The sequence below is a fragment of the Bidens hawaiensis genome, unplaced genomic scaffold (genome assembly GCF_021521415.1).
Source record: "Bidens hawaiensis isolate Kalapana, Puna unplaced genomic scaffold, B.hawaiensis_p1.1 tig00041444_1, whole genome shotgun sequence".
Lineage (NCBI taxonomy): Eukaryota > Viridiplantae > Streptophyta > Magnoliopsida > Asterales > Asteraceae > Bidens > Bidens hawaiensis.
In genome coordinates, this window is record NW_027497336.1 from 11,751 (window position 1) to 29,697 (window position 17,947).

At 31.1% G+C, this 17,947-nt stretch overlaps 1 protein-coding gene across 1 annotated transcript; it reads left to right on the forward strand.

Annotated features, from left to right (window-relative positions):
* The first annotated feature begins 870 nt into the window (after positions 1 to 870).
* LOC143592932 (putative protein phosphatase 2C 10) lies at positions 871 to 4,800 on the forward strand. The gene is made up of 5 exons (XM_077072709.1): positions 871 to 1,122; positions 2,264 to 2,503; positions 3,233 to 3,509; positions 4,183 to 4,337; positions 4,449 to 4,800. The coding sequence occupies exons 1-5, from the start codon at positions 1,099 to 1,101 to the stop codon at positions 4,584 to 4,586; spliced, it is 834 nt and encodes a 277-aa protein (XP_076928824.1). The 5' UTR covers positions 871 to 1,098; the 3' UTR covers positions 4,587 to 4,800.
* The last annotated feature ends 13,147 nt before the right edge of the window (positions 4,801 to 17,947 follow it).

The following is a 17,947-nucleotide window of genomic DNA, read 5'->3' on the forward strand; positions in this document are numbered from 1 at the left end:
AACAATGCTCCTAGGTCGAGCCGCTCGTGAGCTACTTGAGATTTGATCAATAAAAAGCTCGAAATAAACCGAGCTCGAGCCTTATATAAAACCCGCTTAGTTATCGATTCCGAGCTCAAGCCTTGTATGTGAATATTGTTTAGGCTTGTCAAGCCTTAACAAGAGTATTTATAGGTTTTAACTCCTTTGGACTTCTATATATTGTTTCACACTGCACACAGTGGGACCCAGACCAAAGATGTATGTGTCGGCTTATCCCCATAAAAAGCAAATTTAAGGTATATATGTTAAAATCTTGATTGACCCATATAAAATTTTGGCACTGACTCTCTTCCGACCTCTGTTAATTTTTTTCCTGGTCCTTCACTGATAGCACAGCCCTCGAGCCGAGTTTTGTCTCGTTTAAAATACTATACACGAGCCATAGTCGAGCTTATATTCGTTCGAGTTTTTTCTTTCAATATAAAAATAAATAAAAATGTATATAATTGTAATTAAATAAATAATAAAAATGTATATAATTGTAATTAAATAAATAATAAATCCCCTGAGCCAACCCCGAGATTAAAATGAGTAAACGACTACGAGCCGAGCTCAAACTTTAAAAAAAAAGAGTCCAAACGAGAAAACTCAAGTTCGAGCTCTGGTAAGTCAAAATAAGCAGCAATCGAGCCTAGTCATGCTCGGGCTCGGTTCGTTACGACTCTACAAACCCTAAATAAAGAAAGGTCAAAATGGTAATTATACAAAAAAACATTTCACGCGGAATTGGTCAACAAACATCTGAAGTCAAGCTAGAATTGGTCTTCTACAATGAATGCATATAGAAAAACTGAAACTTTTTATAATAATTAATTATTTGTTTATTTATTTATTATTCCCAAATTAACCCTCAAATCTTGAATTAATATTGACTACAAAATTGACACCATCCTTTCTTTATCATAATTGTTTCTTGGAAGCAAACAATTTCTTGAAATCTTGAAACTATTTAGGATTTTTATAAAATTTGGTATTTTTATTATTTAATTGGTAAATTTGATAAAGTTTAGTTTTTTATTACTGGGTTCAGCTTCAAAGTGTCTGAAAGATTATTTGATGGAAAGCTTATGCTGTTTGCAGGTATTTATTTATTTTATTTTTTTTAAAGTTAATTGTTCTTGTTACATAGTTTTTAGATGATTAATTGTTGTAAAGTTTGTACTTTTATGTGTTTTAAGTATAATTCAAACATGGGTTTGCTTGATCATTACTTGATTTATTTGTATATATCATTTTTATTAATAAAGTCATTTAGATGATCAAAAGTAGCTGTGTTTCTTGAATTCTTAGTAACCATTAAAAGCTTATCTTGAAGATTGACTTTTTAAAACATGGTTGTCTGCTAAATTGTACACTGATCATCTTCTTGTAAAAAGATGCTATATTTTGTAACTATGATTGGATTTTGCAGGTAATTTTTTTAACAGTTAATTGTTCTTGTTGCATAGTTTTTAGATGATTAATTGTTGTAAAGTTTGTATTTTTATGTGCTTTAAGTATTATTTAAACATGGGTTTGCTTGATCATTAATTGACTTAGTTGTATATATCATTTTTTATTAATAAGTCATTTAGATGATCAAAAAATAGTTGTGTTTCTTGAATTCTTGTAACCATTGAAAGGTTATCTTGAAGAGTGACTTTTATTGACTTTTTGTTGACTTTTTAAACCATGGTTTCTGCTAATTGAACACTGATCATATTCTTGTAAAAAATGTTTTATTCTGTAACAATGATTGGATTTTGAAGAAATTATTAGTTAGTTATTTTTAGATTTTTTACCAATAGTAATAACAAGGTTCCGATTATTTAGTTCGAAAACTTATGCTCTTTGTTTGATGGATGTTAAAGATCGTTTCATGTCTGCAGATTATTTGATGGAAAACTTATGCTGTTTGCAGTAAGTATTTTAACAGTTGATTGTTCTTGTTACATAGTTTTTAGATGATCAATTGTTGGAAAGTTTGTATCTTTATGTGTTTTAAATGTAATTCCATGATGAGTTTGCTTGATGATTACTTGATTTATTTGTACATATCATTTTTATTAATAAATCATTTGGATGATCAAAACCTTATCTTGAAGAGTGACTTTTGTTGACTTTTTAAACCATGGTTTTGCAGAATTTGTTAGTTATTTTTAGTTTTTTTACCAATAATAATAATAATAATAATAATAATAATCTGAAAATTATGATATTTGGTTTGTGTTTGGGTACATAGTTTCGAAGAGGCCCGCCATCATATAGCTCCGGTAAGGGGAAGAACAATGAGGGTGGTATCAAGTTCGGGTTTGAGTTAGTCAAAGGAAAAGCTAATCATCCAATGGAGGATTATCATGTTGCTAGGTTTGTGGAAATAGATGAGCACGAACTCGGGCTTTTTGCCATTTACGATGGCCATTCGGGAGATCGCGTGCCTTCTTATCTTCAAAAACATTTATTCGATAACATCTTGGCCGAGGTTGGTACTTGTTACTAATGTGTGATTTTATAGTGGCCCAACAGTTTTTTTTTTTTATTTTTAATATATATATATATATATATATATATATATAAGTGGAATGTGATCTTATTTTAAAAAAAAATGAATTAGGGGTTTTTATGTATCTAAATTCTAAAATACACTTTGAATGACTTTAAGCTCGTTTAAACTCTTGATCCGTTTACCTTTGGTATATATTTTTTATTTTACGTGTTTGACTTATCAAAGAGAATGCAACTCAAATCAACTCATTTATAAGTAACCGGATCAACATATGTGGTGTAAACAAGCCTAGCCGAGCCCAAGCTCGAATAGGCTCGAACTCGGCGCGTGAGTAGTTTTTTAAGCTTGAGCTCAACTTGTTTATTATTTATCAATTAATTTATATACATTTCTTAATTATTTTTAAGTATATTTTTATTATAAATTCTTATATAACATAATATATAAATAATAAGCTCGTTAGCTCAAGCTTGATAAGTGAAGCCCGGGCTCAGACTTGTTACTAAACAAGTTTATTTTTAGCTTGGGTCGATTCGAGCTTTTAGAGCCTTTAATATCGCACGAGAAATAAGTTTTCAAGTTAACTAATTTGGCTTATAGTTGTAAACAAGTTATCATTCTTGTGTTTTCGAAAATAGATACGTTATGCAAAACCGAGCGGTTTTGGAGATGATTCATATGTTTGACTTCGAATTAATGTTACAGAGCGAGTTTTGGGTTGACCCAAAGAGAGCGATATCTAAAGCATATGAGAAAACGGATGCGTCAATTCTTTCACACGATTCTGACTTGGGACGAGGCGGGTCAACCTCAGTGACAACCGTTCTTATAAACGGTCAACGGTTATGGGTTGCAAATCTAGGTGATTCTAGAGCTGTTATTTCGAAAGGCGGTGAAGCTATACAATTGAGTACAGATCATGCACCGAGTACAGAAAGAGTCAGTATTGAGCATAAAGGCGGGTTTGTCTCGAATATGCCAGGTTTGACTTTGTTGACTTTTTCTTGATTGTCTTTGATGACATATAAGATGTCACAATTTCAAAATTTTGATTATGTAAAAATAATAATTATGAACAAGTCTGAAGAAACTATGATTTTAAGAACTTATGTTTTTAAATAGTTATTAAATAAGAATAATAATTATGTTCAACCGACAAATAAAACATGTAAAGCCCACACTTGCCCAAGTTTTGTGTTTAAAAATATAGTTTGTTAAATATTTTAGTTAGTTGAAAAAAAAATTAAAATAAAGAAAATAAAAACCATTATTTTTATTTATGGAATTATGGTTAATGATTAAGTAGTTATAGTAATTAATAAAATATTAAAATATTGAATAGTAAAATGAATAGTAGATATGTGAGGGGGAGAAAATCCTCTATTTAATATATATATAATTACAATAGTAATTATATTAGTAATATATTAAACAACATGGGTAACTATACTCTGAAGCCAACGTGGGTCCGGTTAAGACAACATAGTCAGGCCAGAGTGGGTTAACCGAGCTCTCCAATTTAGGGAGTGCGGTGGCCTAAACACAAAAAAGAAAGTCGTTGTTTTAATGTTTCTTTATTAGTTTTATTTCTTTCTTTTTAGTATTCTTTATATTTGCATATATATTTTTGTTTTATCGTTTTTGACTTTTTTCAGGTGATGTCCCTCGAGTGAACGGACAACTAGCAGTATCGCGCGCATTTGGAGACAAAAGCCTAAAATCCCATTTGAGATCCGACCCTGCAATTCAAGATACGCTTGTAGATACCAAAACCGATCTTCTTGTGTTGGCAAGTGACGGTCTTTGGAAGGTAACAATTTGATTATTAATGCAAAATTTTCAATGATATTTAACATATCATGTCCACATTCTTTAATATCATTTATATGATTATTAATTATTGTTTTATTGATGAATCGAGGTTATGAACAATCAAGAAGCAATAGATATTGCAAGAAAAATTCGGGACCCTCAGAAGGCTGCTAAGCGGTTAGTAGCGGAAGCTTTGAAACGAGACAGTAAAGATGACATATCGTGTGTGGTGGTTAGATTCAGGTGAGAGATTCTTTTGTATATTTAATCGTTTTCTATCTTTTTTTAATTTCATTTTGTGGGTCTGTTTGATCACTGCAAACGGACCGTGAAATGAAAATTAGAAAATAATTGCATGAATTCTATGTAAAGAAGAACTTAAATAATGACGACGAGAAAATAAACCCGAGTTGTGAGTTTGCTAGATTGGTGAAGAAAATATAGTTGAATAGTTGATATGTTATGTACATTTGACCTTTATTGGTGTTTTGTTGACTTGATTATTGCAATATTATGAAGAGATTGGTTATAGCTTATTTGGATCTTGGAATGAAAAATCCCTATTTTTGGATAGCGTTTGGTTTCGCTATCAGGTTCGGCTGGTTTTTATGAAAATTATTTATCAGACGTAGTTTTGAAGAACAACAAACCAAATTGATAACGGGTTGTACTCCATTACCTACTTTTCCCCTTATTTAATTTATAACAATTTATATATTGTATATTAAACTATTTTATATTATGTATATACAAAATAAATTAAAATAATAAAACACACATAATATTACAAAAAGAAAAAAACAATTACTAGATACAAACACACTTTAAATTAAATTGAAAACATAAAGCATTTCTAAAAAACACACCTACAATAAAAATTTTAAAAATGTACAACTTTTGATAAATAGAAAGTAAAAAACACTAAGTGGTAATTAGTAGATTAAGTTAAAGAAAAAGAAAGGCAATTTTGATAACTATTATTATTAGTAAATAAAGACACCGTTAAAGTGGAAGCAAATTTCGTCATAATTTTATTTAAATTGATTTACGCGAGTGCGGACATCTCTACCGTTCAAACAACATCACTCCAATGGATAAACTTATTTGAAGCGTCAATATCATACATAAGAATAATACAAACTTAAACTTTTACTGGAATACTCAACAACCAGCAACTTTTATTTGAAGCCGCAACATACAAATCTTACTGGAACACTCAACAACCGCAACTTTATTTGAAGCGTCAACATCATATATAAGAATAATACAAGCTTAAAAAATTTACAGGAACACTCAACAACTTGCAGCTTTTTTTTGAAGTTGCAACTTAAAAAGCTTACTGGAACACTCAACAACCTGCAACTTTATTTGAAGCGTCAACATCATACATGAGAACAACAAACCAACAGCTTTATCATAAGTAATTTTGAAGAACAACAAACCAATGTGGTGTGATTTTAACCGTTTGTAATTCATTACCTACTTTTCCCCTTATTTAACTTATAACATTTTATATAATTTATAATGAATTATTTTATGTTGTGTATATACATAATAAATTAAATAATAAAAAAACAAGTACTAGATAAAAACACACTTTAAAATTATATTTAAAACATACAACATTTCTAAAAAACACAACTACAGTAAAAAGTTTAAAAACTTATAGCTTTTGATAAGTAGAAAAAAAAACATACGTGATAACTAGTGGACTAATAAGTTAAAGAAAATAAAAAGTAATTTATTAACTATTTTTGTAAGAAAAAAAACCACCGTTAAAGTGAAAACAAATTTCGTCATCTATGGAGTATTTTATTTAAATTGATTTAAATGTGAGGAGGCCCATCTCAACCGTTGGTTCTTGTCCATAAACAATTCTTGTGAAACGATATCACTCCAATGGATAAACTTATTTGTCGGCTTCTGTTTGAAACTTCTAATGGTGTCATGTGGACACTGTTGGAGATGCTCTGTCTAACAAAATTGTTTGTAAGTTTATACTTTATCGAAACACTCAACAACTTTCAGCTTTATTTGAAGCATCAACATCATACATAACAATAGTACACACCTAAAAATCTTGGTGTGTGTGTTTGTGTTCGCTTAATTCCAAATTATAAATCCCATTTATTTTGGTGTGCGTCTGTGTCAGTTTTAATTCTTTTAACCTTTTTTCGTTCAATAATTTGTATTTAAATAGATAGAGTAGATAGGGATAGACGTTTTCTTGAAACGTTTTTCTATTATTATCAATATATATATTAAAACAAATGAGTTTTATTTAATAAATTCTATTGTTTTCATATATAACAATCACTTTTATGATTTTCTTAACAATTAAATAATTCAAAAATTAATTAAATTAATCAATAACTCACAATTAATCCACATACTAAGATATTTAAATCATCTATAAACTAACTTTTAGCTAAAACCGACAATTTTAATATTCAAATTTAAATTTCAAACTTAAACCGAAACTAACACAATGAATGTTCAAACTTATGCAGGCAGGTTAGCTTGAGAATTGGATGCATGCAAACAGGTTAGGTGAATGATTCATGTTAAAATTTCCGTATTGTCAGTGCTACTTAAATATATTTCTTTTGTTTATGTTGCTGGTGTACCTTGAATGAAACTTAATTATTTGAATTGTTGGTATTATTTGAAGTTCATCTTATATGTTGAAGACTCTTGCTGTTACTTAGGTAGGTCAGATCATGAACTTTGAGGACCATTCGGAGACTAGCTCGAGCCATGGTAGGACATGGTCACCAAATGCTTGTTCTGATTGATGTAAGATTTCTTGAAATTCATATTTACAGTTTTATTTTTATATGTTGAGAGCTCCCTGTATTCGTATTTACAGTTTAAGAACCATTTGGAAACTAACTATAGCCATGGTAGGACTAGGTCACCAAAGTTCCACATGCTCCTTCCAAGATTCAATAGACATGTTGAAGGTTTTGAAATATGCGAAATTATTGTTGATTTATTTCTTTATCGAAATTATTATGATAATTATTCCGATTACATCCATTAATAATTCTTACTATTTTTTTTAATAGTTCAGTGTATCTAACATTAATTTACTTTTAGTAATTTCAATTTATGGCCACGCAACTTGGTAGATTGGCTAATTGCATGGAAAAAGTATTTGATGGAGATTAGGTTGATTATGTTTGTTCTGGTCATTACGAATGTATTTTAGTTGTTAATTTTCTATCATTTTTTATTTTATGTAGCTTAGACAATTCTTGTAAATTAATTCATTTTTATATAAATGACAATCTTTATTTTCTGGGTTAAAATTTTTTAATCTTATCTTGAAAGTTTTAACAATTAGTTATTGAACTTCCAAAAAAATGGAACCTTTTTTTTATAATAATGTTTACAATTATTTATTTTTGTTTTTAAAATTCAAAGCTGACTACTATTGCAACAATCTTTTGTAGTTTTTAGTAGTATTCAGTCTGAACTAACTTTCTATCTTTTATATTTGATCAAATTTTAATTAGCATAAATGACAAATTTAATGTAGTTGAAAATTTTAAATAATTTCCTTTTGATTATACTCGAAAGTTAATAAGTTTTGTATTAAAAACTCATTAATTTATTTAATCAATTTAATACGTGGTGTATTACTTATTTCAAATTTATATTTAAAAAATCTTAGATACTTACTATAATTGCTTATTTATTTTAAAATATTCACATCTTTAATTTTAATGATACATTTCAATCATTTATACATTAATTTATTTTTGTTTTTAAGAACCGAATATGATCACTCTTTTTTAGCTTAATATTCTTCTATCTCAATAAACTTTACATCTTTTATATTTGACCAATTTTTAATTATGCATAAATGTCAAGAATTACCGATTCGTCTAAATTGTTCCTGCCAAATTAAAAAATAAACTAATAAACTAAATAGAAAATAAAAACTTTCCATATTTTATATTTGACCAATTTTTAATTAGGCATAAATGTCAAGATTAATGTATAAAATTGGAAAAATAATTATTAAATGAATTTATTGTTAAACAAGGTAATGATGCTAAAGTGTTGACAATAATTTCGTGATAATTAAAAAAATTAATAGTATATTGTTTAGTTACTGAATTTTCAAGAAAAATGTAAAGTTTTTTATAATAATATTTACATTTATTTATTTATGTTTTTACAAAACCGAAATTGACGACTTTTGCAACAATTTTTTGTAGTTCTTAATAATATTCAATGTCATCAAACTTTCCATCTTTTATATTTAACCAATTTTTAATTACGCATAAATGTCAAGATTAAGTATACAGTTGAAAAAAGAATTATATAATGAAATTGATTTTAAATAAAGTAATGATGTTAAAGAGTTTGAAACATAATTTACTGCAGATTGCAGTCACTTTAATTAAATTTTAATTAAGGAATGACCTCTATGTAATAAAATTAAAATTAACCGGTTTAATTTTAATTATCTATATATTATTTTAATTATACTTAATTAGTGAAATTAGTAGAATAAAAATTTATTGTTTCGATTTAACTTAATACATTTAACTAAAAAGTCTTTGAATCGAAATAAAAAAAAGTTTAATTACAAAATAATTTATAATAAAAAAATACCTTTATTTATTTATTAATGTTGAAATGAAACTCATAATACCTTAAGACTTTAATTGTATATTTAATCAGGTTGCTATGGTTTATTTTGTTTTTTAGATTGTGAAGCAAAATGAATTTTTTTTTTTGTGAAATATCGAAGAAGTTGATGGTAGGCTAATATGATTATAACATGTTCATGTCTTCGTTTGGCTTTTTAATTTAGGTGTATAGTAAGTTTGTGTAAGTATTAACTTTTTATGTACATAAGTTGAATGCTTAATATTTTGGTTACAAACTTATGTTAACTATTTGTGTTGGTTTAAAATGTTAGTTATGAAATTTTATGGTTGTTTATATGTTTTCAACCCATGTCTAACATGAGCTACTATTCTAGAAATATATTGGTGGGTTAGATACTTTTACATAAATGAATTTCTGATCATTTATGTCGATTCAAGTTAGCCGATAGTCTACATATTTTGTAAAGTAAGTTGTGTTATTGTTGTTTCTTATGTAATATTTTTAATTTCAACGTCTTTAATATCTTTATGAACACCAAATATAAATAACCTATAATTGTCACTAAAGTTAATAGTATTTGGTTTCCGAGTTTTCTAATTTTTCTGTTTCATGTATTAAAATCCTTCATAAGTCAGCAAAATTGAAACATCATGCTCTATAAAATTCCGTTTTTATATTTATGTTGTTCATCGTTTTCATATGCTAACCATATTATATTATATTATAGATTTGTTCAAAATTAAAGAAAATGGAATTTTTGGGGCCAATCAACGTCTTCCAATAAGAGAAGTTATTCAAACGGTTAGTCATTTTAATATTTTTTTTAGTTACCCTTTAAATGTTTTTTAAGAATGCATTTTTTCTAAACGTTCAGCTTCAACACCAAGAGAACTACTTATTAGCATTTTGTACGGTAACATTTTATTTTAAACGTGTTAATACACTATATTGTATTAATATAATTTTTTTATTAACTACAATATAGTAAATAAATATTAATTTGTTATTAACTAAAAATTAGACACTTGTAACAGAAACTTATAAATGATTTTTAATATATTTATTATTAACTACATTATACCAAATTTGATAAACAAAGTTTTAATAACACTGAATGTATGTTTACACTTTTCTTTTTTCTATTTTCTTTTTTAGAAATGATACGAAACATAATTTTCAGTTATCCAATACTATTTTATTTTCTTATAAACCAATAAAAATATGTGTTTTAATTAAGATGTGTATACGAATCAATTTATGTTAATTAGAGGCGCAAAGATATTTCTCTATTATATTTGGTTTACTCAATTTATATTATTTCCAAACTTAGCAATAAAATTCACAAATTTAGTTGTGGTCTATATAAAAAAACAGTTTTTTGGTTTTTAAATAAGATCATACCAATTATTTTTTATATTTTAATTTGAACTAAAACTTTCATAAACACATTAGCTAAATAAAATCAAAAAGACCGAAATTATTTTGACTCATAGATTGGTTTTAAAATTCTGTGTGCCAATAATGTTACTAAGCAATATGGATCAGAATAACGGTTTGTGTAATGAAACTGAATTGCGAGTAATTAATTTGGGTAGACGTTTTGTTGAAGTAAAAGTTATTTCAGGTACTAATACTGGTTATCACACTTATATAATTCATTGTGGCCTAACACCTTCAGATAAGAAACTTTCGTTTAAATTGAAGAGAATATAGTTTTTTCCAGTTGTAGTTTGTTTTGCAATGAACATTAACAAAAATCAAGGTCAATCTCTAGCAAAAGTTGGCATATATTTCAAAGACCCGGTGTTTACACATAGACAACTCTATGTAGCTTTATCAAGATCGAAGAGTGGTGTTAAAATTCTTATATTAAACAAGGAAGACAGAGTTACAAATGAAGAATAAACATGGTTAAAAAGGAAGTTTTTTTTGTAGCTTATAAATTTTACATTTTTAACCTTTGATTATGTTTTCAAATATTGTAATTTAAATGTTATTTGGGTTTATCTTTGTGTTTCACAATCATTTGTTTTCGTACCAATATCATTTACAACTTTAAGTATGTTGTCGTCCCGAATAACATATTACAACTTATGTTCTTTCAAATGACATGTGTTTGTTCGAAAATATCAATATTTCCACCCGTGTCGTACACGGATTAAAACCTAGTTGTAATGATAAATTTAAACACGTATCATATACAACTAATAAACACCAATTGAATTAGAATGTGACATGTTTTTGTCAAATTAAGCACCAATAATAATAATATTAATAATAATAATAATATTAATAATAGTAATAATAATACACTACTTTCTTCCACCATCTACCACCGTCCACCACCGCAGCTATCACTCTTGCCACCACTTATTTAATCTCTAGCCACAATCAATATCTTGTTTGGCACTTACCCATTGATTTTTATGGCTAAAGTTTGATTCCAATTTTTCAACTTTTTTATTCTATATTTATAAAAACTGAATATTTTTTGTGGATTTTTAGTATCTGATTCCGTTAAGTGTTTTCAATAAACACTCATCTGGGACGGATTTCAAAATTATAGCGTAATGTTATTATTGACCCGGCTCATGGTGTAGGCAAGGAGGGCTACAGCCTAAGGCCCAATAGTTTTTTAAAGCCCAAGAAAGTTTTTAGCTCAACTAGTTACTAGTAGAACTAGAGGTGCACAAATCGGGTTCAAATGGAAAACCCGAACCGGTTCCAAACTGGTTTTTTTACACCGGGTTGTAAAATGGCACCGGTTCCAATCAAGAACCGGTTCGGTTCCCGACCCGAACCGATGCCTAGATATGCGAACTTTTAAGAACCGGGTAGGGTATGAACCGGAACCGGTTTTTACGTAAAAACCGGTTCCACCGGTTTTTTTTGAAATTTAAAAATTAGAGCCGTTAGGAACCGGTTCCAACGGCTATATAGCCGTTTTTGACCGTTGGAACCGGTTTTTTAACTATAAATAGGTTATTTTCTTACTATGAGTAGCAAGGTTTGTTTGTTTACTTGTTAAACCACTTCCAAAACTATAAAACACACTCCAAACCACAATTAACCTTAAACCGACAACAAATGGCAACCAATGATGACGTTGTTATGGTGATCGAAACATCAAGATGCCCCGATGTTTGGGTTCATTACGATTTGTGTCTCATGACCGACTCACATGAGTTGGCACGTTGCAAATATTGCTCGAAGTTTCTTAAAGCAGGGTCCAACTCGACATTACGAAAACATACGAATAAGTATTGTCGAGAGAAAAGAAGATTGGAAGCTAAAAAAACGGAAGTGGGAGAGTCGTCCGGCTCTACAACCCAAAAATAAGTATTCCCGGATTAAAACGACGGACTTTGTTTTTTATGTTTTAGTTGTTATGTTTAGTATCGTTTATGTTTTAATAATGTTTGTAATAGTTAGTTTTTAAATAAATAAAATGTTCGTCGTTATTAAAAAAGTAACAAAAATTAATCATGAGTAACAAAAGTAATTATAATAAAACAAATCAAAACTAAATATTAGTTGAACAAGTTACAAATAATTTTACCAAAACAAATAATTACAACTCTTCTTCGTCTTCATTCTCGTCTTCACCCTCGTCTTCGTTATCGGAAGAAACCCCGTCCTCCGCATCCTCATCATGAATATGACGCTCTATTGGTATTTCGTCTTCAAAGTTCGCCTTGTGTTGTACACGATCCACCGCATCCAAATGGTCCTTTAGGCAAATGCAAACCTCTAGAGACTCGGGAGTTAGTTTTGTTCTTCGCATAGATAACACCCTCCCACTAAGAGAAAAAACCGATTCGGAAGCAACCGTTGAGGCTTGTACGGCAAGCAAATCACGAGCCATGGCGGATAGAATGGGAAATTCGTTTTGTTTACCTTTCCACCAAGCCAACAAATCAATATTGCGAATTTCGTCGACCGTTGCGCCCTCAATATAGTTTGCTCCACTATATCGACCAAGTTCGCTACTTGGTGTGTTTCCTCTTTGCCTCTTAGATGCCGATTCACGAATCCCATTCATCAAGTTTATAAGTGGGTCATTGCACGGCCTACCAGTTGTTTTTTTCACAAAAGACGATCTCGTGCTTGGACCATACATTTGAAAATAATGGTCATAAAGGTCTTGAAGGTTTTTGTTGAACTTGTCATTCGCTTCCGTCGACAACTTCGGGTCAATCTCGTGCATACCTAAGTTGTCGAATATTTCCTCAATCGTTGTTTCAACCCCATTAACATTCCAATAGGGGTTTAATGCGGCGGCACAAGTAAAGACCGGCGGTATGATTTCAAAATATTTTATGAACTTTTCTTTCATCACCGCAACAATATTTTCGAAGAGTTTGTTCTTCTCCGCAAAGCTTTTAAAAACACAAGACATATAGTACAATTCTTGCAAAACCCAACAACTAGTAGGGTAATAGACTCCCGATAATTTTGTTGTTGACTTTTTGAACACATCAAGATACTCCAACAAATAACCGACTTGGACTCAAACACTTTCCGGAAACATATCGGCCTCGCGTTCTTCAACAAGATTGTTATGAAAAGCTTGTAAAGTTTGGCGTTGGGCAAAAGCACACTTTAACATATGACAAGTTGAGTTCCAACGGGTTGGAACGTCCCAATTCGGCCCCAAATACTTTCTTTCAACCGACTTGCAATAGTTCTTATATTCAAGATGTCTTCTTTTACCACTTTTGAAGACATCTTGTAACATAAGTCTAAAGTATTTTAAATCATCACAAATGTGTTCATTGTCAAGACCTATTTGAACAACCAAGTTGATGATATGTGCAACACATCGGACATGAAAAAAATCCCCGAAACAAGGTGGTGAATATTTAATGATAAATTTTTCAGCCGCCTTAGTATTGTTTGAAGCGTTGTCAAACGAAATCGAAAATATTTTATTTCTCAAGTTGTAAGTCGTTATAACTTCATCAAGTAATTCAAACAATTTTTCGGCGGTATGTGGGAACGGGAAGTTTTCAAAAGCGATGGTGCGTTTCATCAATTGCCATGTCACCGGATCAACCCAATGAGCGGTGACACATATGTATGATTCGGGCAACCCGTGTGGTGCCGACCAAACATCAGTAGTTAAACTAACCATGGCTTCTAAAGAATGAAAAAACTCGATTAACTCTTTTTTAGCACACTCCCACAACCTGATACAATGACGTCTTAAGGTAGTACGACTTACATGTGTGTATCTCGGTTGTAGAGTTTCGCGAATCAACGACGTCAACTCCGGGTCATCAAAGTGGTTAAACGGCAAACCTCGTTGAATAACGAACTTTGCCATTCTATCTTAAACTTGAGTCGTGTTGTAACGAAATAGTGTACCATCTTTACCCAAGTCAATTTGATCGGTCGCGCCAATCCCTTTCAACGCCTTGCAATATGGCTTCTCGATGTGCTTTCTCAAAGTAGAGTTGGAATCGTGCTTTAATATTGAACCACATAGTTTGCAACGAGCCTTTTGATAACCTTCGTCATCCACAATCAAATCCCAATTCTTCCATATGTCTTGGTTGCGGTTATGGTTGACTACCGTAACAACCCTTGGGTCCTCCGTAACAGGAACGGGGGCAACAAAAACACTCTTCTTAGCCTTGTTGTTAGTTTTTTTAATGGGTGCCATAATAATATTTAGTTGGATGGTCGGGTAAAGGAACGGGTTTGCTAAAGGAGTAGTATTTTAGTTTGTTTTTGAGTTTGGTGGTGAAACAAGTAATGGAAACAAGTTATATATAGGTTTGGGCATCAAAAACCGGTTCCAACGGCTATATTACCTTTGGAACCGGTTCCAACGGATCTATTGTCTCAAAAACCGGTTCCAACGGCTATATTACCGTTGGAACCGGTTCCAACGGCTAATTGGTGTCTAAAAAAACCGGTTCCAACGGCTATATTACCGTTGGAACCGGTTCCAACGGCTAATTGGTGTCTAAAAAACCCGTCGGAACCGGTTTTTCCGGGTACGAACCGAACCGGTTCCAATTAAGAACCGGGTAGGAACCGGGTTGGAACTGGTACTGACATACAAATAGGAGAACCGGGTACGATTTTCGGGTACAAAAATACCCAAACCGGGTATTGTTCCAACCGTGTTGGAACTGGAACCGGTTCCGGTTCGGTTCCACCAGTTAGGTTCCGGAACCGGTTTTTTGTGCACGTCTAAGTAGAACACACTGTTTCCAAGTGAGTTGTCTTTGCCTAAGTTCAAATATTGTGTTACTCAATTATTTTATTTTCTCTATTTTTTGGTTTCTATTTATTTAATGTAAGTATAGGGCCCATTACTCTTATCATTATTAGTAGAATCTATATCGTGAGCCTAATTCTTACTAGACTTCATCTTAATAGTTGTATTATTTTCATTTTTATAAAATATGAAAGGATAACTTCTCATATTATATACTTTTTATATAGAAGTTATTAAGTTTATATTTTAAGGCTCATTTAGAAACGATATTATTGTTATATAGAAAAACTAGAGTGAACTCTCTTATAAAATTGGAGTAACCCATAACAATACCAAACAACTTGTGTAGTGGTTATTAGTTGTTTACTTCGAGGTCCCGAATTCGATTCTTGTCTCTTCCTGGTGTTTACCTTTTTTGTTTATTTTAGCTCAAGTTATATGCTACTTAAAAGTTGTGGGTGATTATGGCTATGAGTTCCAAACATACGAAAGGAATTTCAAACCAATCAGGAATTTTAAATTTGATTATTGAACTGAACTGAAACCGTTAAACCAATCAGAAATTTTTTATATCCGACCCTAAGAGTGTCATTAGGATATAGAGATTGTTAGAAACTTAGGCTTCGTCGGGAATGCATGAACACACACTTATAGTTTACATTAACCGGGGACGTCTGGTTAATACTTGTGGTTTACTCTTAGCACGTAACTCTAAAGTGAGTTTCACGTCCCTTATCTTATACATACTTTTCCTTTTGGGGAAGAAAACATGTATACAAACATTTCTTTTACATATTGCAATAGTACATATATTTACCGAACTAGTAGGTCATATTCTTTGGAACAATTAGTATATAGGAGATATAGTGAGGAGCTTTGAGTTGTGCTACTGGGTTTGACAAACCCTACTCGGGTTAGTCGCGCTAGCATGTCTGGAGTTCATAGAAACGGGTATGAATTGTCCTGAACAACATTACCATTGTTACGGTAAGACATGGTGGAGGCATGCTTTACAGTCAGCTTCGGCTGCGAATGTTGTAAGTAGCAGGCAGCTAGACTGGAGGTTTACATATTTACTTTGTTTACATTATCGGTATTACTTGAACACTACTTATTTACAAACTTGTGAACTCACCAACCTTTGTGCTGACATTTTTTAACATGTCTTTCTCAGCTGGTCACTAACATGCACATCACGAGTTAGGATGCATGATGATTGCATGGTTTTCCTCAAACAACTAAGCCTTGTTTTGGGCATTATAAATTGTAGTGTCTGTGTATTTAAGTGTGAACTAGTGATTTTAAAACTTATACTTGTATTACGCTTCTGCAAATGCAATTTATACCGTACTTGTATTTTCTCATTATTGATACATTGTTTCATTATTAAATGGTTGTTCAATATGGCAAGTGGCTAGATCCTGGTATGTCACGCGTCTCACGATAAAATCATGTTAGTCGAAATTTATAAATGCTACACTACTTGCTTCAAAAATCTAAATCTTTAGTTTTTGCCCGGTGTTGGCCGTACTACGGCCAGGAAGCCGTCGGTTACAGGCCTGGCAGGGTTACGGCCAGAATTGTCTGCTTTACAGCAGCCAGTATTTTTACTTGAAAACTGTTATTATTTAACGTATGGGCGTATGGCCTCATATTTCTTTTATTTGTTTAGTTGAATATGGAATATTAGAATTTTGACTTGTGACTAGTTCAAATGGTAAAAGAACTGGGGTATCGATATGCATGATAGGTGAAAACCATATGATGTGTTTATGATGATTAAAAACAGGTACTAGAAGCCAGGATTGAACGAAAGGGACAAAGATTTATTTAAAATGAGTTATTGTGCTATGCTAGGTGCGTAAGCTACGGTAAAAGCAGATGAATTCACAGCCGGTAGGGGGCGTAAGCTACGGCAAAAGCAGATGAATTCACAGCCGGTAGGGGGCGTAAGCTACGCAAGAGGTGCAATATACGCCCCATGTCTATTTCTCCGGCTTTTTTTTGTCGTATTTGGTTTTCTTTTTGATGCATTCCTTTTTTTATTAGTGTTACATATTATAATAGTAAACCGACCGAATGCTATTTACCATAACAAACGTGACAAATGCTTACCGAACTTGTGTAAACTGACCGCCTCAACACCCAGGATCAACAACAGTCGGGTTTTTTTTACCAACGATCGAGTTTTAACGATCAACGCCACCATATTGGTCAACCTTAAATATATGTTTTTTTTGTTTTAGTTCCGGTAAGATAACGCACGTAACTGAAGCCGATTGAATTGACGTCGACTTACCGTCTCAACGCTTGGATATTCCCACGCCCAGGTTTTACCGACTTGTCCCAGCGCAATGCACCAGGTACTAGTTACATATTTAGCTTATTTATAACAATAGCTATAGTTTAAAATGCCTCTAATATTTTTTAAATCATTAACCAATAATGAATTTGATAATCCAAGTATTAGCTGTTAAATAATAATAATAATAATAATAATAATAATAATAATAATCCATGTATTAGGTTCATGGTTGACTTCCAAATATTGAATTTATTAATCCACGTATTAGCTATAATAATAATAATAATAATAATAATAATCCATGTATTAGGTTCATGGTTGACTTTCAAAATGGATCATCAACTCGGTGTTTACATAGAAGAAACAGAAGGTAAAATCTGGATTTGATATCATTAGATCGAAAATTTATAAAATGTGACGTCACCCATTATAAAATCGGTGACGTTAT